A 27,055-nucleotide genomic window follows, 5' to 3' on the forward strand; every position below is an offset into this window, starting at 1 on the left:
CACTCTCGGAAGCTGTCTCTGACTGATAGAGTTTATGATAAGTAATGTAAAGTACTTTGTTTCTCTGTAATCTTTCAAGAAATGGCACCAACCCGTGAAGGAATGTTAAGCCCAGCAGCACAGTAGTACACAGGGCTCGACATTAAGGACTGCCCGATGGCCCGGGGCCATCTAGTATTTAGCTCGGGCAATGAAGCCTCACCTGCTGGTTGCCCGATCGGGCAATCTATTATGCCAGTATCATGCAGCTCGCAGATCCAGTAATGAGTGACCCGACAGTAAAACTAAACATATCTATAACTAGTTTAGGTAGTTTGAGAGGCAATTAAAATAGCTACGTGTGATATTCTAACCTGAAGTGTGTTTTTGTTCCGCTCACCGCTGCATGTGATTATGCAGAGCTGCGTGTCGACTCGTCAGCAGCAGCTGATCTCTCTCTCCCGTCAGATTAGACTTCACTCGCGTTTATGTCCATATCGATCAGATTCAGCTAGTTCTAGCTAATGATAGGACTACCTGCTTATTAAAAGACACCTAAACAATAAGTGTCGCTATGCAACCGGGTGAGGCCGCAAAGTATAGCGCAGCATTATGCATTTGTTTACATGCCCACCAGAACCCCGAGGCATTACCAACAGATCAACGCACAATCAACCCATACAGGACATCTCTTTCTCCACATTACGTGTTAGACATTAGAGTTGACTCTTCTTGTCTGTCACATACTCTTCTTGTCTGTCACATAAGTGGCGCAACTGAAGCGGTATTGCGCTAAAGGGAAATTATTTTGACCGGACATTTTGACCGAAGAGATTTAGATTTGCCGGCTAACGGGAACTCTGACGTCGCCATTTTGTGTGCTTCGCGGATGCGCTCGGCTCCTCTCGGGTCTGCTCGGTCAGCTTCCGGATGAGGAGGCATTCGTTCGACCAACTTAGTAGATAACATTACCAACATTTTTAACAGGGGCCATAATAGTGTAAATAATGTTTGTTTTGGCAGTTATAACTGAATGTAATGTTTTCTACTTTTTTACATCTGGGAAGGCATTTGCCTTCATCAGATGGAAAGTGTCTTGACCAACAACTTAAGTGTTTCTTATAGCTATGCAGGGCATGCAAGCGAGCAAACACAAACAAGAACAAACAAACAAGTGAAATGAAGAATAAAATTGAAATTGTACAATATAATATTGTGGTGGTTCATCTTATAATTCAGTCTAGAGAACCAGACAGCATCTAAGACCTGCAAAAATCTACATTTTCTAGGGGGAGGGCCCCCAAACCCTTCGTGCGTCATTTCGTCCGTGCGCATTTTTAAGGGCAATCTCTATTGGGCTCAGGGCCATCTGTAAATTAGCTTAGATGGCCCACAGGGCACTGGTACACTTGTGGCAGCTATGTTTACTACTACGATGGCCGTCTTTGCACCGCTTCTCCTTACTTTGCTCACTATCTGTCACCTACAGGGCTTCAGAGTGCGAACATTTGGTGTCAATTGGGCAATATCTTTTCTCAGATTTTCTCCACTTTTCTGAATAGCAGTAATATATTTGACTATGCTGTATTGCTTTTAATTTAATAATTTATATTAGAAATGCTGCATATGCACAATAATACAACTGAGACAACTACACTACAGTGTCTGCTTTTAAAAACACTACACATGCTAACTGAACAAATATACACATGTGAACCAGTCAATAACATAGCACTATTGCAGAGCATAGTGATTTAAAGTTTCCTCAACACAACGCCATAGCTAACATTGACTGAATAATCTTTAACAATTTATCTTAATCGCTGTGTTGTCTGCTTCTCTTCCTTATTGATCACACTATTGATTTTGCCTGGTCAGAATCCCTAAGAAGAACCATTCATTGTCTTACGCCGAAAACTGCCATGTTGGATTTGAGCATGATTTGTCTTTTTGCTAAATATGCTGGATTCTAATTGAAGGTGTGTCTTCATCTGTAAGGCTCAATGATGAGTGTGATCTACAGTGTGCTATCTAACAGTCCACAGATAAATCCACCGGTACTCTTTTTAGTTACAAGGTTTTTTTATTTATAATATTACATTTTATTTAAAGAATCCACTAACAAATTACACACTGCATACAGGAGATCTTTAAAAGAGCTTTGTGATCACCCTCTTCCACGTAGAAAGTACTAAGATACCTTAAGTTATTAATGATGTAAGTATGGCGTCTGTTAAATATTGTTATAGTGCTTTCGTTGAATACAAACATCATATTTACAGATTCGAAAAACCTTTATTTGTCCCAAAATATTACGCTGTCATGGCTGGTTAATTGTTTATTGAGCAAACACAATACGACACAGGTTGAATGTGTGTGTTGTGCCAGTTGTAGTCTTCTAACGGTACGTCCACACAGCAGCGTTAAAACAAATCTTGGAGGTGGGCGTATCTGAAGCTTGGGGATTTTTTGCGAGCAACGCGACCAACAACCGATCACATGAATCTCCCGCCCCCCTGCTTGCTAGCAATGGTAAAACGAAGTAAACTGGATATAAAATCCCCAAACAGGCAAAAGCCTACCAGTTTCACCCACTGTCTCTGCCACCTCCCTCCATGCCTGGTTCCTCCGGTTTGTATCCCGGTAAGTTAATAGGGACTGGTCATAAAGAACCGGGTGATTTTCTACGGCAATAACTAATTTCTCCTCCATTTTGTTAGGAATATAGAAATGAACTGCGGTATGTCACTCCCAGCTTACACGCGGTTTGATTGGCTAGCGCTTGTTCTGTCAGATTTGCATAAACGGGATTTGATTGGCTGATGCTTCAAAAGTTGAACATTGCTCAACTTTTGAAGCCTGAGATGCCTGGAAATCTCCGCTTTGCTTCCCACAATGCAGTTCGGCGAAAAGTGAATGGGCAGAAGCGCTGAAAGATTTTTTTAGCGCTGCTGTGGACGGGCCGTAATAGAGGTGCTGATGGGTGAATGTTTGTGTGTATGACTAAGAGAATAGAAGAGAATGACCAATATAAAGCACAGCAGGGTTCTTTGGAGACAACAAAGCAGCGTACACGCACATATGTGTCATGCTCGTTCCGGCGAGGAATAACAAACGATGCAGTAACAGGTCTGTGGAAAAGTAGAAAGCCGTGTGTGCATATGTGTGTGTGCACGTCAGCAGGACTGTTAGTAGACCCCCAAGCACATCTTTTCGTCTCCAGTGCAGTGAGAATGCCCTGATTTCTTGAGAATATGTTTTGGCCTCAGCACTTAACCCTTTATTTAGCTGTTTATTGTGTTTACGTCTTTGTTTTGAAGTCGTTTGACATGCTTACAACAGCGCTGCCCAGTCTGATGAGTGATTCAGTAAGTGTTGATAGCTGGGACATTGTTTAGAGTAAAGGTCAGTTATTTTAACGTGCGGAATTGCAGCAATTCACAATACTGTTTGTGTTCATTCTCTTTGCATTATGGTGCCAATATTTGTTTTATCGAGGTGCATCAATCTGACTCTTATAAATCTTATATTCCAGATTTGCCAGTCAAATCTACAGGCATGTACTAAAAAACTCAAAGTGGATAAAAAATGCAATCTTTTCATGTTTATCTTGCATTACTATTGTGTAAGAGCTTATTCCAACGACAACAACGTATTATATTAAGGCTCCGGGAACCTAGAAAAGAGAACATCTTTTGATTTCACAGCTTAACTTCTCTGGTTGTAGTCTTAAATTAAAAAAAGATTTATCAAATGAAAGGGATATTTGGGCGTTTTAGAGACTTTGTCCTAATTTACTTTTGATAATGGCTTTGCTTAAATATGAAAAGTTTGGTGGAAAATGCAAAGCTAGGTGTGCTCTTTGTAATTTAGCCGACATAGTTCTGTGTAGACTGGAGCACGTGACATCCGAGGAAATGCAGGCATGTCTGGAATCTCCTGGAGTTTGCCCTGCCCGCACTGCTACACTCACTCTCTCTTGGGCTCTCAAACACACACACACACACTTGAACTTACTCATTTCACATTCCTGTTGGTGAAGCCCACAGACAGGCACTGTTAGACAAACACTGAAGCATGCATGATACACACATCTTGTTTCAGTGGAACATCTCAACCTAATTAGTAGGGCTGCTCGATTATGGCAAAAATCATAATCACGATTATTTTGGTCAATAATTGAAATCACGATTATTAAATACGATTATTCATTGACTTTGAAAACATCAATTTATTGAACTTTAAAAGAAATACAAATACTAATTTGAACAGTATCTTTTTAACTGTTGATTAACCTGAACGTATAATTCAACTGAAAAACCAATACTAAAATAAATTATACATTTGTTTACATTTAAATAATTAATATCAAAATAATAAATACCAATAAACAAGATCGACAAATATGCGCTTCCACAACTTCTAAACAATAACATATATAAATATGATAAATAAAAATAAATTAGACTAAAATAAATTAGATCAAATATGTCGCAGTGCACTGTCACAACCTAGCTAAGCAAAATAATCGTTTTTTTCGATTATGTTGTTTTCGTAATTGTGGCAGGCCAAAATCGTAATTGCGATTAAAATACGATTTAATTGCACAGCCCTACTAATTAGGCTACATTTCAGGCTCCCATTGTTAAATATTAGCCTGTACTCAGTCTAACAGTGTTTTAATTAAGATGGCACATTAACTTCTGGGATTTTAAAACCCAAATGGGAATACTGAGAAGGGGCACAGCTGAAAGAGAGTAGAGGACGCCTCGAGAACAGTGAACTGCCTGTCTATTTATATTCATATTTTGTAAGATCTTAGTAAGGTTGCTTCAGCTCTTTTAGCAAACGCAGGAAATGGTTTATTGATTCGTAGGCATAAACTTCCAGTGCTTTCAGATTACAGCGTGTCAGATATATCGGATGGGCTGATATTATATAGCAGACATATCAGTATCCGTGTATCTTAACTGAGAAAAGCCTCAAGAACTTGAAGCACAGAAATATACTTTATGTGGCTACTTTGTCCAAAAAAGCCCATCCATGTTTCTGGACTAACGGCACATATTTTTGCCGCAACACCATACACAGACTGCATTTTTTCCAACTGTGTTATGCAAATGTTTACGCTCAAATCTATATCGACACATATCGGTGTCACTTCACCTTTTGTTTGATTTATTTAAACTTTGTGGTCAACAAAAACAAAATGTTTGTTTTCTCATCGACTTCAGTGTGCTTAATGCATGATTGCTTTTTCTGTTTCTGTTTAAATAACTTTGCCACCACCCCTGGCCATTAGGGATGCACAGTATTGGTTTTTTGAAACCGATACCGATAACTTCCTGCTTCTCAAGACCGATACCGATAACCGATAATAATATAATATATATATATATTAAATGTACCTGTAGTTTTTGCACACCTGGTGGTAAAAAAAAGACTAGTAGTGAGCAAATGACATGAGCATTACTACTATGAACAAAACAAAGCCAAGAACAGTTTTGACTCTTCAAAGTGATGGCAATGTTTCAGGTGACTAATCAGGTTGGAAGTATTATAGCTCGTTGCCTTTTTCCCTCCTCGTGGAACTTCTGCATTTGTTAATACAAATAGCAAGCGAACTATCTAACTCTGAAACTTTGAAATAGTCCCATACTACCGACGACATGTTTGTTTACTGTCCTGGCTTCACGGCCGCACACCATTTACGTCACAGCCAGGCACGAGTTAGGGAGCGCTGGATTTGTGAAAGACTCCCCTCTTCCTAAACCACTAATACCACAGTACTGGCAAAACGGGAGGAGCCGAGTGAAAACAAGCGCCCCTCATCCCAATCCACCCACACCGCAGTATTTTTTCTTTTTTTTTACCCAAAAGATATATTGTATATTATCGGGGCTATTAATACTTTTATCGGGTTTATCGGGATGACGTCATAATTCCTAATATCGGACCGATAATTATCGTGCACCACTACTGGCCATTCATCTTTACTTTAACACCTACCCACTGCAATATGGTCTGGTAGCCAGGGGTTACAGGATTCCGGATATGTATTGTCACAGGTCATCTTTGAACACTGTGTGACATTTGCGGCAGCTCAGCAGTCTGAAGGCTCTTTTGAGCACAGGAACATGTCGCAGGGGTCAAGGACGTACAAATCGAGCACACATGTATGTTTAGTTGAACTCTGTCACCTCATACTTTGTTAAACAGGGAAATTGGCTTGCTGGCAAGGGTACAAAATGTGCTATCTGTGCTTTCAAGTACAGTGTGATTATTTTCATGTGCATCATCAGGTTGCACCGTAGTGTATTTTTAGATCTGCTATCACAAACAAGGTTTGTTACGGCGGGCCTCAGGAAGAGCCGTGTTTAAAACACCCATCGAGGATCAGCATGTGTTCCCCTTTGAGCTAAAGGCTAGTGTTTTGGTTCTTCCTGGCATTGATCCTGTGAAGTCGTGTAGGAGGGGTGTGCAGACATCTCTGTAATTTCACTGTCTCCACCATGACATATTAATGGGGCTTGTAATCCTAAGTAACGGCATCCCTGTCTTCTGTCTTGTGTTGTAGATAAGCATACATGTTGAGTACTCTTTTGGCCCAGTGCTTATAAAGAAAATAAATTGCATGATAACAGACATTGCCAGATGATATCAGAGTCTGTGATGATATAGTGCAGATGTTTAGATATCTTCAAGCAGATAAAGTGTCCTTATCTAGGGAGGCTAAGTTTTCATTTCAATGCCAGTCAAGCGTCACTGGGGAGGTTTCTACTTCCTTTTCCCCCTGGCTTCTTCATTGAACAAATGCTGGTCTCCAAGGTGATGGATCTCCAGGGGCCAGTGGTCCGCCTGGTGCATGGATGCGTTTGCCCTGTGTTGTCAGGGAGATACACCATCTACGTCCATGTGTGCACAGAGGCCCTCTCAATTGTGGTTCCAAATCTGCTTGTACACCACCACCTTTGCATCTGCCCGAGCCAAACAGGCAGGGAGAGAAACCAACTTGTCTCGGAGACACACTTTGTGCTTGGCTTTGAAAAAGTTACACCTGCAAGGCAGATACATTACATAGCAACACCTAAAGTAGAACAGTTATTTTTCCACAGGGGCCTGATGCTAGATCAGTGGACTAGATAGAGGTGACTTTGTGATGATCTTGCGGAACATTTGTGTCATAGGCTCATTTTCTGATGGCCATGCTTTTAGAACAAACTACATGTAGTAGATAAAGTAAGATAACTGAATCATTTGTAGTCTGTTTCCATTTGGTGGCGTTCAAGTAGAACATTTTCCCCCAAGCTTGACCTTTTTTAAATACATTCATTTAAAACTGAAAGAAGTTGTGTAATCTGGATTTGTTGGATCCAGGCGAAAGTTACCAACAGCTCCGTGTACAGAACAAGGCTCACTGTTTGGGTTCCTTTTATTTCCAGGCCCAAATGATTGTTGTACAGTGGTCAATCGGCACAATACCCGATGCATCTCATGATTCGTTAATGCTCTATTATTATTTTCTAAGTAAAATGTTGTATACGGCTTTGGTCATTTACAACATTATTTTGATGTGCTGAAATGTAAAATTCAGTTTTTGGAAAATAACTCAAGTTAATACTAGTCTACAGTTATTTTAATGTGGTGTTTCACAGCAATATCAAATACATATTTAAGTGAATTATGACCCGTTTAACATCCTGTCCAAAACCACATTCAAACGGTAATAAAGTATTTTGTTGTTGTCTTTGCAGGTTGGGTATTGAAAATCATGGAATTTCATTTGGACTGCTTTATTTCTGGTATTGGGACACCCGTAGATAAAACTCGGCAACATTAATTCTTGGTTGTTTGAATACTATCTTGATCTTTTAAAATAACAACATGCTCGGCCTAGGTCAACAAAATGCTAACATGGTATGGGACGTGGAAATGAACATTCCAAAGCTATCTATTTCCATGCCAGTTTCCAACATTCCTGAGAGAGAAATCTAAAGACAGAGACCTGTTTGCTAGCCCTCTGCAAGAGGGAAAATGCTGAGGCTGCTTCTGGAAAAGGAAAGATACTGAGCCACATGAGTGGGAGGGCAACACCTGGTCACATACAATGCATGAATTGTCCCGAGGCTGAACTCACATGCTGTTAGTCATTTAAGGTGTTATACTCAACACTGTCCCTGTAATAAAAGATACAACTTCATGCATATCTTCCTGTTGAATGGCCAGTATTCCAAATCAAGCAGCTGCAGAGCCAGTGTTCCTCTTGCTGTTCCGATGTGTTTGATTAAGTTATGTGTTGAAAGTCTGCTAACCAGCCTGCAAATTACTCGTATATACAAAGCCGTGGCAGTGCAATCCCAGAGGCCCTGGTTGCCATGTTGGCCCCCCTGCAGTGACTCACTGTGGGACAAACGGAGAGCTGGCAGGCAGGCTGCACATACCGGATTCAGCCCATCCAGGAAAGAGCCGAACGTCCTCTGTGGACCGTAAACAATAGGGCCTCTGGTTTTGTGTCATGTTTGTGGGAACACAGACAGAGAATGGGAGAGCATGTGATGAGGTCCGGGGACAGAGAGGGGCGGAGGTGGAGGGCCTCGTCTGCAGTTTCAGAGCGTAGCTGGAGAATCCCAGTTAGTTCAACTAAATGGCAAAGTTTGAGTTGGGGTAGTTTCCTTTTTTTTCCCCCGTTAATGTACTCGCAAACAAGTGTTTACAAAACGTCCCTTTGTGGTCATAATCTGCTCAGTGTCTGTGTTTATTATGCTGCAACCTTTTTGGACAGAGGCCATTAGATTGAGTTCATCACCTCCTCATATAGCTTGTCATTTCCTCTATTTCCCTATCCCATGGCCGTGTGTTATATTGTGTTCTGCTTTCTCTATTGTATAAGTAGGTTGTTGTCAATAACGGTCTATTTATGTTTTTAGCTCTAGTCTCTTCACATTGTTGTAGCTAGGGATGCACGATATTGTTTTTTTTAAACCGATACCGATAACTTCCTGCTTCTCAAGACCGATACCGATAACAACACATTTTTTACGGTCCTGCCGCCCGCTTGTGGCAGACCACACTTCCACGCTCACCGGCAGGCACCGACTGGCCATCTGGAGGACCGGAAGGGTGTGTGTATGTGTGGCCCGAGCGAGCGAGAGAGACCCCTTACGTGCATTGTTGTTGTTAGCATCTGGTGCTAGCTAGCTGTGCTAACGGATATAAGGAGCTGTTTAAATGAAAACAGAGGAGCGACATTTCGCCACAACTGCGCCGAGCACTTGACTTTATGCAGGAAGCCAGCAGTGTTGGGAAAGTTCACTTTCTACACTAACTAGTTCAGTTCACAGTTCACACATTTTAAAATGAACTAGTTCAGTTCATAGTTCATAATTCAAAATGTTGAACTAAAGTTCATGGTTTCAAAAATGAACTAATTTATAGTTTATAGTTATTTTTTTAATGCGTTGCTGCGAGCTATTATTTGTCAAAATGATTGCCACAACCCATATAGAACCACAGACAGCAATCAGAATACTGGCATTTCCATAAAGCTTTGCTGCCGCCCATTCAGTCCACACTAGTAGCAGCTGCAGCTTTCATCTCTACAGTATATTTTCAAAAACATGAGGAAAAACGTGCTGCTTGAATGGTCTTTATTAAGTATAATAATCTAAATATACTTAAAGTACCGAAACTGAAAGTAGTCATTGTGCAAACATATAACATATAAACATGTGCCCACATAACTCTGTACTAACACAACACGAGCTAGGAACCAGGCCGAGGTATGAAACTAAGGTTACAGGCAAACGTTAGATTTTTTCCGTCTGAGTCAGTACTGACTTTAACGTAAAACTCTTTTAAATGCTCATACGCCGACGCCGTAGAGTCTGACTCTGAGCGAGTGCTGCTGCAGCTGCTCTCGGCCTCGTCCATACTAATTCATTAATTCATTCAATGCTCGCCGGTTCCACATTGTTTGTTGTGAGGAGTCTGATGACGTATATTTTAGTGCGACAGGCGCGTATGCGTCACAGGCAGCTTGCTGTTGCCAGATTGGGTGGTTTTCCGCATTATTTTGAAGCCTGTTTACGGTGTGTTTTAACTGGGTTTTCGGCTGAAAGGCATATGAAATCTGGCACACTTTTGAACGCCTTTATAATACAGTGCTGAGAATGAACGCACTTTTGAACGCCGTTATACAGCGCTGAGAATGAACGCGTTCTCAATTACGTTCATCTAGCGGAAATACAGTACGTTCAGTTCACGTTCGCCCAAAATATGAACGCGTTCATGAACGATCGTTCATTGAACGCGTTCAGGTACATCACTGGAAGCCAGACAGTGGGACATTGTACGAAAAGTCAGCACACTCAGCACGGATAGTGCACAACATGATTGCAGCGTCCAGGCAGCTCCGGTTCGAGCGTATGCCTTGAGTTGCACATAGCTCCAACGCCCATACCACCGACGACATGTTTACTGTCCTGGCTTCACGGCCGCACACCATTTACGTCACAGCCAGGCATGAGTTAGGGAGCGCTGGATTTGTGAAGAACTCCCCTCTTCCTAAACCACTAATACCACAGTACTGGCAACACGGGAGGAGCCGAGTGAAAAACAAGCGCCCCTCATCCCAATCCACCCACACCGCAGTATTTTTTTCTTTTTTTTTACCCAAAAAATATATTGTATATTATCGGGGCTATTAATACTGGTATCGGGTTTATCGGGATGACGTCATAATTCCTAATATCGGACCGATAATTATCGTGCATCCCTAGTTGTAGCCAGTTAAAACGTAGGCTCTACAACACCTGAAAGGGAAGCAATCTGCAGGCTCTTGTTTCTGCTTTGGAGAATACAAGTTCAAGGCTTCAACCTGGTTTGAACCGCTTTGAATATTGTTTGGATTGCAAATCTTCACTCTGTTTCTCTCTCATTCTGTTTTGGTGTTGTGGACAAGTGTAGTGGACATGTTATACCAGAGCTGGAGGTGTGAGCTTTTCTATCAGTGTGACGGTTTTAGTAACCAAAGCAGTGATTAGCCCACCAATACGGTAACAGTAGAGGGATTACTCGTCTATTTATAAAATGCTGGCTTAAAATCGCTTTACTGCACGAAGCATTACCACTCTGGGTTACACAAAACATGTCACTTTTATTGTTCTTAATGTGTTTTGTAAAATACCACTCAAGAATCCTGTTCTTTGCTCCCTGAAATAGCAATACGGTGAGAAGGTATGCATTTTTCAAATCCCAGTGTAGCACATGCCGTAATCTTTAGCGATGTATTTCTGTGAGTGGAAGAGTCACAAAATGCCACGTCCACCTGTTTCCTCTCCATCTTAGTCCGTCAGCCCTCTGAAACAACATACTTTAGTGCGATATAGGCTTTCTATTTACTCTACAGTGTGCGTTGACATCTTATATACAGCTGACAAATAGGAATTTATAAGCGGCACATTCCAGACGGCACATTTGGCCGAATTCAATTGGGATCCACTGAAACTTAATAGCATTGTGTCAACTCAACAAAACTCATCAGCATTCCCATGAGGCCTAGGGGGAAGAACCCTTGTTGTCACTGTGGTTGTTTATTAACCATTGTTGACCTAGAATACGTTGTTGGCTCTCACAGTGGCTTAGTGGAAACACTATCTGGCCGTACTGTATTTCCAGGAGGTAGTTTTGTGTTTATGGAGACCACACTGTCATTGTTTAAGGCACTTTGCCCTGAAGCGAAGGTTTCCCCTTTCCCCCTGCTTGGCTTTCTCTTTAAACTGTGTACATGCATCCATCCATTCCTCATTGAGTCTAGCCTGACTTCCTCACTAAAGAAAACATGGCAGCACAGCACAGGATGTCCAGAGGGCAGCCAGACCAAGAGAGAGTTCTGTTTATGCAATGCCAGCGTGTTCATAACTAATAGTTGCCCAAGGTTCTACGAGTGCATTAGTGGAAATGTTAATTTAAGGCTGTGCCCATACTCGATTATACACAACATTAGAGTTCATTAATACTGTTGTAAAACATAAACGACTGCTCTCCCTCGTGGGGCAAAACACAAAGACTAAACATACACCATTATTAACTATAGCTTGAATTAAATGTTCAAATGTAGCTCTCACAGATATCCAACTGAAGTAATAGGATTTTCAAAGGTGTCATCTGGCATATTTTCATTACCATCACAATATTTTCCTCATGTAAATCTTTCCATACTAACAAGCTACCAACATGTTTTATTTTTGTGGTTACCAGCTATAATTTGATCTGCCCGCAATGTGTTCTCGTCAGAGCCGGATCTGGCTGCTGTAGTGCAAAGCTGCTAATGTTTAGGCGTGGCAGCCTCAGACATCACATGGCTTCAGTTGCGGCTGTGTTTCCTCCGCACAGATCAAAGTCACCAGGACAGGTGTATGTTGATGGGAGTTAGCTATGCTGTCAGTCATGCCGGCTTCACCACGCCCTTCTCTCTGTGTGGCCTCTGGAGGGCCCGGAGCCGGATAAGGGAAGTCACGGCTGAAAGTGCCACTTAAGTGGAACACAAACACTAGCACATATATGCACAGTGTTTTACAATAGCACGCAAACCCAATTACACAGCCCATACAAAGACAGACACCCACACTGCTACTTATGTGCTGCATACATCGCTCATGTTCTAATGAAATTAATATAATGCGTAGACAAATCGGCACTTAGTACTGCAGGTGTGTTTTAATGCTTCAGCTGTTCCTGCTTCTTTCTTTCACACAAATGCACTGAGCTGCAAACAACTGAGTGTGTGGGAGACAGTGGGCGAGGGCAGAGGAAATGGTGTGTAGGTTTTTATAATCGTGGTTAGCTGGTTAGCTGCATTGTTGGCCTATGTTTGGGTTTAATGGTGAGGCCAATGGGAGTATTGTACTTTACATTGCAAATGGACCACAATGGACTAGACCTAACCACTTTTAATGACAGTTGTTTTGGTTTGGATGAATAAATGATATTATTCATCTTTAATGGAAAGGGGCAGTGAGGTAATATGTTGGTCAGTGTGTGAAGTCTTCCTTCCCATTAGAATGTCCAGATCACTGTGGGAATCCATTGTTTACCCTCTATTCCTCATTAATAATCCACCGTCACTCCCTTTCTCTTCTCTTCACACACCCTTTCTTCTCTGCACTCCTCTCCCCACTTTCCTTCTTAGTCATTCCTTCCTTTTGTTATCCTTTGCAGCATTCCTCTTTCAAGTCTCCATCCTTCCAATTCCAGCCCTCTCTCTCCTCTCTGTGGTGTCCTGTCGGACAATGGAGGAATCCCCTGGCTGGGCTGCAGGGGGTGGGGGCATGTAGAGCTGGCCAGAGACTTGACACTCATGTGTGGGCCTGGCTGTTTGGCCTTTGTCCTTCTGCCAAGGAAAATGGAGGGAACGCAGAAAAGTGGAGCAGCAGAGAGAGCAGTGGGGAGGAGGGAGGGGAAGAGGACCAGTTGGGGTGTCATTCATGTGTGGAAGTTTTGGGAAGTTTGGGTCTCAAACTGTGGTCATAAGGGGGAGTGGGTCGTTTGACCAATGTTTGCCATTAGCATCAGCCGTGAGATGACTGAGCATAAATTCTTGCTGGTGCTTGTGCGTTTAAATGTATAACTGCACTGAAGAAGTTGAGTTAAAGTGACGGTCAATGCAGAGCTCCCTTGTGTCTCTGCTCACTCACGTCCTGAGTTTATACCACAACAATGGCTGCGGCTATCTATAGAAACGAGTGTGCAGTAATGAGGCTCGCCATTTGAGAGCAAGCTACTCAGTCAACCAAATCCTCTTGGCTTTTTTATTTCCCCCGGACACTGAAAGAGTCCAGGCCAGCACAAAAGCTTGTGCTCTCCCCTCCCCTCTCTTTGAGCCCCTCACCCCAGTAGTGTGTGTGCACTGTGAGGGAATTGATATTGGGAAGAGTGGGAACATGCAGACTAGGGCAGCGGGCAGATTTGGCACAACATTAAGAAGCTGGGGAATGTGTGAAATGGACTTTCATTTATAGAGAGAAGGAAGCATGTTGGAGTAAAAAGTAGGCTAATGGAAATAATAGATGAGAGATGTTTGGTGATGTCATTCCACTTGCCATTTTCACAGTACATTTGGAGATGAGTGGGTCCATTGATCAAATACCTCCGTAGGCAAGCTGAAACAGGACCAGTTCAGTTCTTCTTCTTTTTGTTTCACAGAATTCCAACATTAGACCATTGTCTCTGCAGTACCACTAGCAATAACTTTTGAATAGACACATTTGGCCTTAGGTTAATGAATTGGGGCAACCATGGATTTGTAAATCTGGGGTGACTGTACGGTCTCCTGCACACTAAATGTGCTCCGAAGTGGGAGGTTGGATTTAATGTGTGTGTGTTTGCAGGGCAGTAGGAGCCCGTTCTTTCTCTCTGTAGTCTGAGGGCATGATTGGAGGGAAACCGTAAGCTAACTGGAGTCACTTGACTGCAGCCTCTGTCAAGTTCAGTCTGCGGCTCACTGCACATACAGTAGGACATTACTCATACAGGGAACATACAGTTTACTCACATGTGTCACTGACATGCTTCTTTGATATCTGTGGTCATATTTTAATTGGGTTCTCTGAGTGTTGTGAGGTCCAAAACATTAACATTCCACCCTGTGAATTTACAGTCTCTTCAACACTCTAAAACAAACACCCACCGCTGCTAATACGCATGAACACACGAATATGAACGTTACCATACCGCTCTCTCCCCCCCTGACACACACATGCTGAAAGCCAGAGTTCCTGGCAACCTTAACCAAAGTCAAACTAAGACTCTGTAAACATTGGTGTGTGTGCTGACTTATAGACCTACAGCACAGGATCCTCTCTCCTGTGGACATCTGCAAAATGCACATGCACACACACATAAAAACACACATCCTGACCTGTGGCACATTAACACTGCCTGAGTGGAATGGAAGCAGAGCAGGGGAGATAAGACAAAGCAGAGCGTTTTGCGATGCTGCACACACGCTCACTGAAGTGCAGAGTGTCTGTGGTGAGGCCTCTGTGTGTCCATCGACACACACACACACACACACAGCTATCTGTCTCATAGGTTACCCATGGGTGACACGGCTTCCTTCACTTTTTTAATAATGGGGGATATCTCAAATAAGTAGTACCCACACCACAGAACTCATTTCACACTAGCTTGAGTTGGTCACATTGTGGATGTTACACAGACCCAATCCCCCCCCTATGGGAAACCTTATAGTCCTACACAATCTGTCCAGTTGTCATAGCTGCCTTAACCACCATTAATGGTATATACCCACTGATTTTGTCTCTGGAATTAAAAGCAGTTTAGAAGGGAACTGGTGTGACTCTTACTTGTATTCATCCTCTGTGGTGTAGTCATTGCAAAAGCTGTCCTCAAAAAAAGAAAATCTTGTTTAAAACTAAACAAAAACCTCCAACTAGACCCATTGATTTTTCAGTTTGGATGCTTGCTTGTTTCAGTTTTAAACAGCAAGTATTTGCATGCCTTTTTAAGTATACATTGTGTGGTGCAAATATTTTATTATCACCTTTCTTTAAAATGAGCAAAACAGTTATAAAGTAAATATTCTGATGTTAGTTTGTAAGTTGGCAGTGTGCTCTCGAGACCCCACACTGCCCTCTGCTGACATGGCTATCATTCATCTACTTCCCCTCTCACTCCTTTCTGTTCCACACTACTACATCCTCCTGTTCACAGTTTCACTCCCTTCCAAACAACTCTCACAAGGCCCTAATGAAACCATCCCAGTTACAAAGTTGTAAAGGAAACGTAGCACACCGCTTCTAACCAACGTGCCGCCTCACTCTATAAATGGTTACACACACACACACACACACACACACACAGTCCTGTAAAAACTGCCTGAGCCAATGAGCAGACTGTTGTTGCTCACTAATACAATGAAAAGACGGTGGCGGTACACTAAATCCCAACGCTCCCGCTTGTTATTCCAACTGACCCGTTGACCCGTATAACACTGCTGGGTCGCCATTGTTTCATTTGAACGTCCATCAGTCAGTGGGAAGCGGCAGGAACATCAAATCCACTTTACAATGATTTCATTAGTAGTTATTGACTTTTCTTAAAGTACAAAGAACAGATGTATTACATGTACAGTTTGTTTACAGCATCGTGTGTGAGGAGCGGCCACTCGGTAGTGAATGGCCATCTATGTGAGTGTTCATAATTACTTGTTTTCAAGCTTGGTTGTATTAGCGTTCCCGTCACTACTGTTAGAGCTATGGAAGCTATCGAGAGAGGACATGAATTCACTGATGCAAAGATCAAGTTATTGGTTAAGCTGGATTTTAAGAATTGGTCATGCTTTGTTACTAGAGTACTGCCTCACCATGGGAAGTTAACATAAGGTGTGTTCTTCTATCTGAGTTGTTTCGTGTGTTTTTTTACACACACTTTCCCGAGAGGCTTACAGTCTTGGAGCGTCACCTGTTATGCCTGTATCGCCTCCCCTCCTGGGGGCCGTTCACATCTGGGCTCGGCCCCGGTCACATGGTTGTCCCCGGCTCCTGTTTCCTGTTCCTGTCATCTGATACCTGTCACCTGCTCCTCAGTGAGCAAACACCCCCTGTCTCTCTCTACCACTGTCCCTTGCTTTATGTTTGTCAGGTGGGGAAGCTAGTACGAACTACCAGCTGGGACATTTTGGGCATTTTGGGAAAGTCCTGACTGACAAGTTCCATCTTGCACTTCCAGCAAACCTCAAACAGATGCTGGGGGAAAAAATAACCATGATGATGTAACTACAACACTCCCGATCCAAACACAATACACATGACTAGTTAAGAGCAGGAACTGTCTGTCACAGAGGAACAGAGAGGAGCTGAGCTGGAGCATTCTTCTCTTTGACAGCATGATTGAAGAGCTGTCTCCCAGCATGTTGTATTGAGGGGACTGTGTGTACTGTATGCGTGTTTTCACACTTCTGTCAAATGTTCTGTGCTTTCTGACTTCACACATATTTATAAAATAGTTTGGAAACAGTAAAGCAGCAGTGCAAGATTTTCAAAATTAAAATCTCAGTCACCAAGGAGTAGGTAAGATATTTATCTGTGGCGTTGACACACAATCGTTGTTTAACCAGGTTTAATTGGAATGAATGTTTAGGCTCCAAGCTCGCAGACATCTTTGCCCCCTATGTCAGAAAGCATCCCTGAATAATGAGTTTATACAAATTCCTACTCCAGAAAGTGCAAGTCAGCAGGTTTCTCAAGAGCCTGAGTGTCTGAGGAGTGGACGGGCAGACAGTGGGTCCTCTGTGGGCTGCGGAACCACGGACTGATTGAGGGGCTAATCACTGCATAGTGACTCCTGCTGTTCCTCGCCAGCCTGTCTTGTCTGTCCATCTTAACGGCAGATGATACACAGACACACACATACACACACACAAGCAGACACACACAGCGCGGCTGGCGGAGGAATGCTTCTGAACGCTGTCCCGTCCAACAAGCAGCCTCTTGTGAAAGCACTTGGCACGGCTACAGCAGCAGCACTCTTCTCAGCTCTCCCATCCAAAGCCACTTTGTTTGGTTGGTGTTGCTATGGTGAGGAGGAGGTTTTGGGAATATGACGATGGAATGTTTTTTTTTAAAAACCAGTCCCGGAAATGGCCCTCATTTGAATGTACAGAATGCTTTGTGTTCAGGTTTGGTTAAGGCAGACAGAAATGTAAGCGACATTGAAAACACTAATAACAGTCAGTTATCTTAACATATCATTTTAAACTCTGCAGTTACAGTTTTAAAAAGAAAACATCATGGTGGGATTGAATGACATTTTCTTTTAAAGTTCTGTTTTGATTGACATGTCATTATGTCTCCCCAGCCTTTCTTCAGACTACTTAACCTACGGAAGCTCGGCCTCAGTGACAATGAGATCCAGAGACTCCCCCCCGAGGTGGCCAACTTCATGCAGCTGGTGGAGCTTGACATTTCCAGAAATGGTACACAAAACATTCACAAGTTCACTGTGTGTTTCTCTACAATCTCTGCTTGTTAGACCACCCATTATCACGCAATTACTTTAGAGATTGTAAAAATGACTCGAGCTAGCTAGGGAATCAACACACTTGCAGCAGCCATTCGATACATATCAGCTGCCAGATTATTCAGTTAACCCCAGGACACAACCGACATACTCATACATGAATGTCTATGCCCCTGAAATATTCCTATAACGTATGCAAACCAAAAAAATCAGCATTCATTTTCCCTGAGACATGAGGTGAAACTCATTTAACTTTTGGCAGCTATTTAATTTCTCAACTGTAACCACACACAAACACACACACTCTCAGACATACACATCTTGCCCTCTCGGTGTCCTTGCATGCTGCACCCAAACACCCAGATACTCCGAGGCAGGAAGGGCCTGTATGGTAGGTGAGAGCCATCTGCTGTGCAACACACTGCATCATCTGTGGTGTGCAGTGGCCTGTGAGAGCCTTTCCCATCTGTCTGCTGGCTCCTGCCGCAGGACCACGCTGAGCCAGATGAGGCTGCTTCACTCAGCAGGGATTTCTCAACTTGCACCTGCAATATCCAGTGATAAAAGTCTTTACCGAGTTCCATCGGTTAGATATCTTTTAGTGCCAACCCTAGTCTGTCTTGGCACAGTCTAGATCTTTATAAGGGGGTAAAGTGCCGTCAGTCGAGGCACAGTGTTTGGGAAGCACTCATTTAAGCTCTTATCTAGTGAGTTAGAAGATTATTGCTTTTATGATACAAGCTATATGTTTGAGAATCATGGTGCCTTTCAGCTGAAGGACAGCAGACTGCTTTCCCTTTGAAGCAATATTTGTCTTGGTTTGCAAATGAGGTGGGACAGAACAGAGGCAAAACTGAGAAACAGCACTATAATAGAAGCCTTAACATCATCCAGCACGTATAAATAGGCGCCCCCCCCTCCCTTTTTTTATTATTTTAATCCTGCACTTTACCACGCATGAGAACACCACTCTATGAAGACAAGAGCACTGAAGTAAAAGCTGAAACGCAGTTACAGAGACAGGAGTCCAATTATCTTAATTACGACTTGGATCAAATCAATGTGCGATTACTGTCCAATTGTTACCTGATGGTAGGAAAATGCAAATACTGGTGTCCTTCGTAGTCAATTTGCACCTCTTTCTGTCTCAATTCTCTCCCATTCTCTCACTTCCCCGCTGGTGGCCATCTGGTTGTGATTACAAGAAAGTTCAAATGATTCAATCTATAGAATATGCTCCCCCCCACACTCAATCAGTGTGTCCATGGTACTGATGCCTGTCTCCCCCCCCCACACACACCCCTCTTTTCTCCTGCAGACATTCCTGAGATCCCCGAGAGCATTAAGTTTTGCAGGGCCTTGGAGATCGCCGACTTCAGCGGAAACCCCCTCACCAGGTAACAGCCAGTCTCTCCATCCATAACTCCTGCTAGCAAATCTGATGTTTACCCAGATGCAACAAGGGGAACATAAGCTTTGAATAATCAAACAAAGCATGGTTACGTGTCATTTATGTGCTCTAATTGCTCTTTTCTATTTTCAATGCGCAGTGAATCATATTGCGTGTTTGATGTACAGTTGGCTGATTTGAAACTGTAAATCATTCAGTTGTGTTGCATGACAGTGCTTGCTGTCACGTAAATGTGACCTGAATATCCCTATGATATTTGTTCACTGTTGCATTGCTCTCTGATTGCATGTCGTTCCACATCCTTCATCAGTGATGTCTTGGTATTTCACCTTTTAACTTCCTCCTATAGAAATGACTGGATAAAGCGTTGATACTGAATACTTTAACAGATGGGAATATGTATAGGGTTAATAGTTATGTCTGTGAGTCAAGTGATCCCATGTGCTGTACAACAAAACTCTAAACCCCCCCCCCCCCGTCTTTCTGCTTTAGATTGCCGGATGGTTTCACTCAACTGCGAACGCTGGCTCACTTGGCACTCAACGACGTGTCATTGCAGACATTGCCCAACGACATTGGAAAGTATGTACCCAACTCACATTGTTTAACCTGTTGAGCCCCACGCCCCCCCGGGCCAGGGCAAAAACGCAACATCTGCAAGAAACAACATCTGAGGGCTTCTTAACATTTAACAAACTAGGAATGTGTCATACCCACTTAACGGGAAGAAACTCTGCTAACTGACGATATGAACCATTTTTAGCTAAACGAAACACAACTCTAACGCCAAGCCTCAGGGCAGCAAAGGCGAAACCAGACAACACACCACGTAGCTGTACCACCGTTGCTGTTTTTCTGATCAAAAGTTGTGTTCAATGGCATTAAAACGATAAAACGCTGCTGAAGGTTAATCCAATGTCTCTGTGTCACTTTGAAATGATTACTGATAATCCATCATCATATTTATGGCTATAACCTAGTTTTCAGTTTTCAGAGCGTAACATAGCTTTCGGTTTGGGCAAGCTGCGTGCGTATCACTCTCATTCCTCAATGGTAACGTGTAGGTGGATTTAGGAACTTCCCCTAAGATTCTATTGGCTCTAACGGTTCAAAACAGTGTTTTTTTGTGCTAAATCTCTCTAAAAAGGTCAAATGTCACTTGTTTTGCATCAATCTTGATACAGGGTACTTATTATATGTTATAGTTTGGATTCCTAAAGCTTTTAGTCTACCATCCCATCATTCAAGGGTGGTTTTCACTATAAGTAATGTTTTCTTTTTGGACGGACACTATAATCACCATGATCAACTTTTTTTTTATCATATTACTTTTGTATTTCCACCCCCAAAACGTAACTAATAAAGGCCTCTTAAACGTATTTCCAATGTAAGTGATAAGGTATTTGAAAGGGATAAAGCAAGACATTAATTTATGATCCCTAAAAAAATCGTTCGTTGACCAAATCCATTGATTTGGTAATCGTGAAGATATTGTATGGTTGAATATTTATTCTTTCTCAAAATATTTACACAATGAGAATTCTGATAAATAATCATCACTAATGTGAATGACTAAGCGGGTAAAGATAAATAAAAACAGTGTTCTCAATAAAACATTTTAAGTATATCTAGTCTCATATTACAATATCGATATTCAGTTGTGAATTCTTCTTCTTGACGAACGCTTAGGATTACAATCTTTGCCAAATTGTAAAAGCTCTCTAATCGAGCTATCACACTGGTCTGTGTGGACAGGCCGAGGGCTCAGTTAGATCCTTGAGACATCAAGAGACTGAGCAGCTTTTTGAGGAGTGTACTTCTGTTGCCCAGTGGGCTGTGAGGCAGCCCTTCTCTGGGCTCTGGGCCACTGCTGTGCTCAGCCAGATGGAGGAGACCCTCACCATACCAGACAGCCCGCTCCAACAGACCTACCATCTGACTAACCAACCTGGCTCTCCTCTCCCCTCTCTCTCACTCCCCCACCCTCCCCTCCGACCACCTGCCATCTCCTACCCCTACCCCTCTTTCTCTTGCCTCCTTTTCACTGCTACTCCTCTTTTTACAGCTTGGCCAACCTGGTGACGTTGGAGCTCAGGGACAACCAGCTGAAGTCGCTGCCTACGTAAGTGTCATCTCCCTCATCTCCCCCTTCCGTAGAGTACACATGCAGGGTTAAAATCTTATCTAATTTCCCACCATCTCCATCAAGAACAATAAGTGCCGGTTGACAGAACAAGACAACCTCAAATACATTAAGAATTGTCAAAACTGATTCTCCTTTATTACTTTTACTTGTTTACTTTTTAGTTAGAACCTCACTCCCCTACTGTACATATCAAGTAGCCTGAGAAAACATCTATTGTAGTGTGTGAGAACATGACAGAAACGACAGGTTACCTGTAGCTACGTAGGTTTAAACACATTCTTTGCATATGTCATTACGTTTGAATGTGTGGTATGTCTATATGTATGTATGTGTGTGTATATATATATATATATATATATCTATGTATATATATTTGACTTTAAGTATATTTATTTGTTGTTCTTTTCTTTTCACTATCTTTGTAAAGCGACTTTGAGCACTTGTAAAAGCGCTAACAAAATAAATCTATTATTATGTCGTTATAGTAAGCAAAGCTCTGCTCTTTGTTCTTTCAGGCCTCATATTAGTGTGACCTAATGCTATTTTGTGTCTATTCAGGTCCCTCTCCTTCCTGGTTAAACTGGAACAGCTGGACCTGGGCAGCAATGAACTGGAAGTTTTGGTAAGTAGATAACTCGTCTTCCTTTTTTATCTTAGTTCTACTTCTCAGTGCTCTAACAGCACCTGCAGTTGTGCCTAAAAATGTATTTTATGTTGCCAGTGCAGCACACTCTCAGACTCCCACCACAATAATTAAAATCCAAACCACATGATTACTTCACCAAACGCAGCAGAGCCGGTCTGCTAGACCTGAGGCCCTGCATGCATATACCTCATAATGAGCCCTGCTCTAAGCCTGGGAAACGCATGACCCGACAACGGTGGAGGCTGAGCAAACACTCGACAACTATGATGAAAGGCTGCCTGCCATAAGCCACTGCACTACTTCAATTTGAGAATACTCAAGAATTTAGCAGACTGATCCTAGGACTGTAAAGAAATTAAATGTTTTACTGTAATTGACATTGAACTTCAACCATGAAATGTATCTACAAATGATATGTGTATTTAGGGCACATTATATCTGTTTGCGGTGGCTTTAACCAGCGAAACCGTTTTCAGATGCGTTTATTAAATCATGCAGCCCCTGCCTTTGCACCTCAAACATTACCAAATATAATAAACTGCCCCAATGTTCTCCCTCCTCCTCCTCCTCTCTGCTATGTCTCATCTCCTAGCCGGACACCCTCGGTGCTCTCCCTAACCTTAGGGAGCTCTGGCTGGACCGTAACCAGTTGTCCTCATTACCACCAGTAAGTACACTTTCATAGAAATGTGTAGGAACTATAATTAATCTCCTTTATCTTTCTTTTATAAACAAAACAAAATTCCGCATATGCAGAATTATCGCCCCAGATTTCTTCCCTTTGTTTTTGCTGTGAAGGTAATGGTTGTGTTGGGCGTCCGTGGTAAGTGGTATTTATTGTGTGTCTGTGCAGGAGCTGGGGAACCTCCGGAGACTGGTGTGTCTGGATGTGTCAGAGAATCGTCTGGAGGAGCTTCCCTCAGAGCTGAACGGCCTCCTGGCGCTCACTGACCTGCTGCTCACACAGAACCTGCTGGAGGACGTCCCAGACAGCATAGGTGAGAAAACACATGGAGGGAGGAAAGAAAAGTATTGTCTTGGTGGAGGAAGTGTTTTATTTATGGTACCAGTCCCAGAAGTCCAGTTTGAGTAACAAATTACTGCTGATTTACATGTTAGCATAGTTATGCGGTAGAATAACTATGCTAACATTAAGAAAGCCTTTGTAGATGTTGTCGCGTTGAGGTCCATCCCAGTTACCATCTCTATCATTGCTCCCTATGAATGTGTCATCTGTGCAAATACTGTATTATAATATTTTAACTGTTACTCAAACAGCAAGATAGAAATTAGGTCAATATTAGTTGACATCAAAGAACCCCATGTATTTCTGATGTTTGCTATCTAATTAGGCAGTAGTAGTTTGAATATTCCTCCTGTTAAGCCCTGGAGCCCCCCAACGTTTTTTTTTTCGAGACTGTGTCTCAGGGCTTCTTAACATTTATGAAACTATTAATGTGTAGCACCAGATTAACGGGAAGAATCTCAACTAACTGAAGATGTGAACCATATTTACCAAAACAAAACACTCATAAGAAGCGTCTAAATCAGGGGTTCCCAACCTTTATTGTGCCAAGGACCGGCAGATACATAAAAAAATAATCGCGGACCGGTTGTCAATTTTAACTGATTTTAATATTTACCACCAGCAGGTAGCAACAGAGGCTAATTTTATGTAACAGCCTGAACAAATACTAGAACAATATGCATCCAAAACATATTAACAACGTTTAAAAAAGAATACGCTGGTGCTTTACTTCTCAGAGGCGGAGTTACACGTCCCGCTGCCTCCTGATGCTGCAGCCATTTCATGAAGTGAAGGAGGTTTTCCTTCTATAAAACAGCTGTGGCAGCAGATACCACGAGAGTCCCGGACATGAATTCATATAGATCAAGGCAGACTGGTTTACTCTCCTGTTTTGCCAATCCGGTGCTTAAACAAATAGCTCTACACCCCTGGCCGACATATCCTTAAAATGAAGTCCGAGTTTGAAATATATCTCAAATAATGTATGCACTGCCATTTCCCCACATAAACATAAAGGTATGCAATTAAACGGTTGTCTCCTGTGCGCTCCTCTTCCTACTTGGCGCACCGGTAACTTTCTCGTGTGCACGAGAGGCTGAGACCAGGCTGAGCCGCCGAATCCCTCGGAACATCATAAAAGCCATTTTCAACGGTTTTCTGGTGAAAGATTAACTAGGTTACTGGATGAAATAATATGACTGGTATAGGTGCGAAAATTAAACACTTTTTGAAAAAAATATTATGATAAAATATTTTTATATATTTATAATTCTGCAAAAATTATGATAAACTCACAGCTATTTCACGGCCCGGCAGTAACACCGCCGCGGCCCAGTACCGGTCCGCAGAACCCCTGGTCTAAATGACCCCTGAGCGAAAAAATGCAAACTGACTTTGGCACAGAACTCAAGATAAAGATACCCTTATTACTTATCGTAACTGCACATACAATATATCCGATTAAAGCTGAGACTCCACAGATTATATAGGTATAGTATCATCACTGAGCGATTCGAACTCGCGACAGGGGAAGCAAACACAAACATCACAACACGTACCTTTACGAAGCTTTTACGGGAGATCGTCTTACCGTAGCTGTCAATCTGATCAAAAGACGAGTTCAATGGCATTAAAACGAGAAAAAACGCTGCTGAATCGGTTAATAATGTGTCTGTCGCTTTGAAAAAATTATTTATAATCCATAATTCCATTTTTATGTAAAAATCGGAGAAAAAAAGTTAACTGCTAATGGTAGCCAACAGAGTGTATGCAGCTTCTGGTTTTGGCCACACGTCACTTTCACTCCTTATTTGGTAACGTGTTTGTGTGTCTAGGACTTTCCCTCGATTCCGGTTATAAAGAGATTTCATTCGTCAAAATCGACCAAGGGGGGGCCAGAGATATGGAAAATCCACCCAAATGACCCCAGAAGTGTTTTTTTTTGTGCTAAATCTCTCTAAAAAGGTCAAATTTCACTTGTTTTGCATCAATCTTGATACAGGGTACTTATTATATGTTGTACTTTGGATTCCTAAAGCTTTTAGTCTACTAACCCATCATCCAAGGGTAGTTTTCACTATAAGTAAAAAATAATTTTTGGATGGACACTATAATTTACAGTTTTTTACTATGTTCAATCTGAATTTTCTTTAAAATAAAAAACATCTATATTGATTCTGACTTTTTTTACATCCAACTCACAGGTTTATCATTACTTTGAGAACAAAGATTATTAATTTAACCCTTTTAGAAGGGAAGATATGGTCATTTGTTCTGGGAATGTCATTTTCGAGCCTGAGACCTGAAAAACAGGCTCAGGGTTGAACAGAAGCAGGCCAACTGTGCATGGAGACTGTGCTCTTTTAAATAACAACACTGCCCTCTGCTGGAAGAATAATGCTAATGAACTCAACCTATACAGCCTGTTATCTGTTTTTCTGTTTTCAATTGAATTTCATTTGGCGCATGGATCCATTTAAAATATGTCAGTGTAAATGCCATCTTGTTTGTTAACTGCTATTGTGTTTTTGTCCAGGATGCCTGAAACAGCTGTCTATCTTCAAAGTGGACCAAAACAGACTGACCCAACTGACTGATTCAATAGGAGAGTGTGAAAATCTCACAGAACTCGTCTTAACAGAGAACCTTTTAGAGGTAAGGAGATACAAACCACACATACAGCATCACACTGACCCAGTTGGGATGTATAAATGCCTTATACCTTAGTCTAATTAACAGTTATTAAGCCTCATTTATCATTTTCACTGAATATTAATGAATTTCTTCTCCCTCCCTCAAAGTCACTTCCTCGCTCGCTGGGCAAGCTGAAGAAGCTGACCAACCTGAATGTAGACCGCAACCATTTGGGCACCGTGCCCAAAGAGCTGGGCGGCTGTGCCTGTCTCAACGTCCTCTCTCTCAGAGACAATCGCCTGGGCAAACTGCCCGCTGAGCTCGCAGATGCCACTGAGCTGCATGTGCTGGATGTGGCCGGAAATAGGTAAACCTCTCTTAACACCCTGCACTGTAACTGATTCACGGAAGCTATAAATGCCAAGGTCAAAGATTTCATTGGAATGCCTTTGCCAAAATGGACTTTCAGCATTACCAGCATCCTGCAGTTGTGCCCTTGTTAAATGTGATCAGTATAACCTTGTAGGGAAGTTTTTCAAAAGCTCTGCTGCTAAATTATGGAAAAATAATCTATTAGAAAACTTCAAGCAAATGCATCATTGTCAAAGAGTTGTGGCCCATTTCCAAAGGGAGCAAGGTGTCTGCAGAGTTATGGAGGTTATCCCTGCAATTATTTTACTCTGTGAGCATTGAGGTATACACACATTAATTATAACGTCGCATAAACTCTAAATACCAAGGTTTGAGTTTTGCGATGGCCCTTCAAATATCCAAGACCATGTCATTTAACCTACTAGAATTCAAAGTTTCCGGCTCATCCCTTACCTCTTCTTTTGTCCAGATTACAAAACCTGCCTTTTGCCCTGACAAACCTCAACCTGAAGGCCATGTGGCTCGCAGAGAACCAGTCACAGCCCATGCTCAAGTTCCAGACAGAGGATGATGAGCAGACAGGAGAGAAGGTGCTGACCTGCTATCTACTGCCTCAGCAGCCTTCCCCCAGCCTCGGTGAGCAGCACTCAGTAAACACAATGTGACGTTTTTATAGGATCGTCGTTGTATTTTATTAGACGTACAGCAAATAGAGAAAGCTTTTGTCAGTCATTTAAAGGGCTTCTCAAATCTTCTATGTAGCTTATCAAACGGCATCAAAGTTTTAAATCAATTGTTTAT

General features: G+C 42.2%; 1 protein-coding gene across 14 annotated transcripts in view; it reads left to right on the forward strand.

Annotated features, from left to right (window-relative positions):
• scrib (scribble planar cell polarity protein) overlaps positions 1–27,055 on the forward strand; it is a 71,471-nt gene that overhangs the window by 9,211 nt on the left and 35,205 nt on the right. For all 14 annotated transcript variants that reach the window (XM_034214171.1, XM_034214178.1, XM_034214181.1 and 11 more), the window contains 10 exons: positions 17,857–17,974; positions 19,337–19,415; positions 19,922–20,011; positions 21,495–21,551; positions 22,134–22,197; positions 22,814–22,888; positions 23,075–23,219; positions 25,785–25,903; positions 26,050–26,249; positions 26,724–26,890. In XM_034214171.1, coding sequence (XP_034070062.1) covers positions 17,857–17,974; positions 19,337–19,415; positions 19,922–20,011; positions 21,495–21,551; positions 22,134–22,197; positions 22,814–22,888; positions 23,075–23,219; positions 25,785–25,903; positions 26,050–26,249; positions 26,724–26,890 — 1,114 coding nt within the window. The remainder of the gene's footprint in view (positions 1–17,856; positions 17,975–19,336; positions 19,416–19,921; positions 20,012–21,494; positions 21,552–22,133; positions 22,198–22,813; positions 22,889–23,074; positions 23,220–25,784; positions 25,904–26,049; positions 26,250–26,723; positions 26,891–27,055) is intronic.

Source organism: Gymnodraco acuticeps, unplaced genomic scaffold, assembly GCF_902827175.1.
Source record: "Gymnodraco acuticeps unplaced genomic scaffold, fGymAcu1.1, whole genome shotgun sequence".
Lineage (NCBI taxonomy): Eukaryota > Metazoa > Chordata > Actinopteri > Perciformes > Bathydraconidae > Gymnodraco > Gymnodraco acuticeps.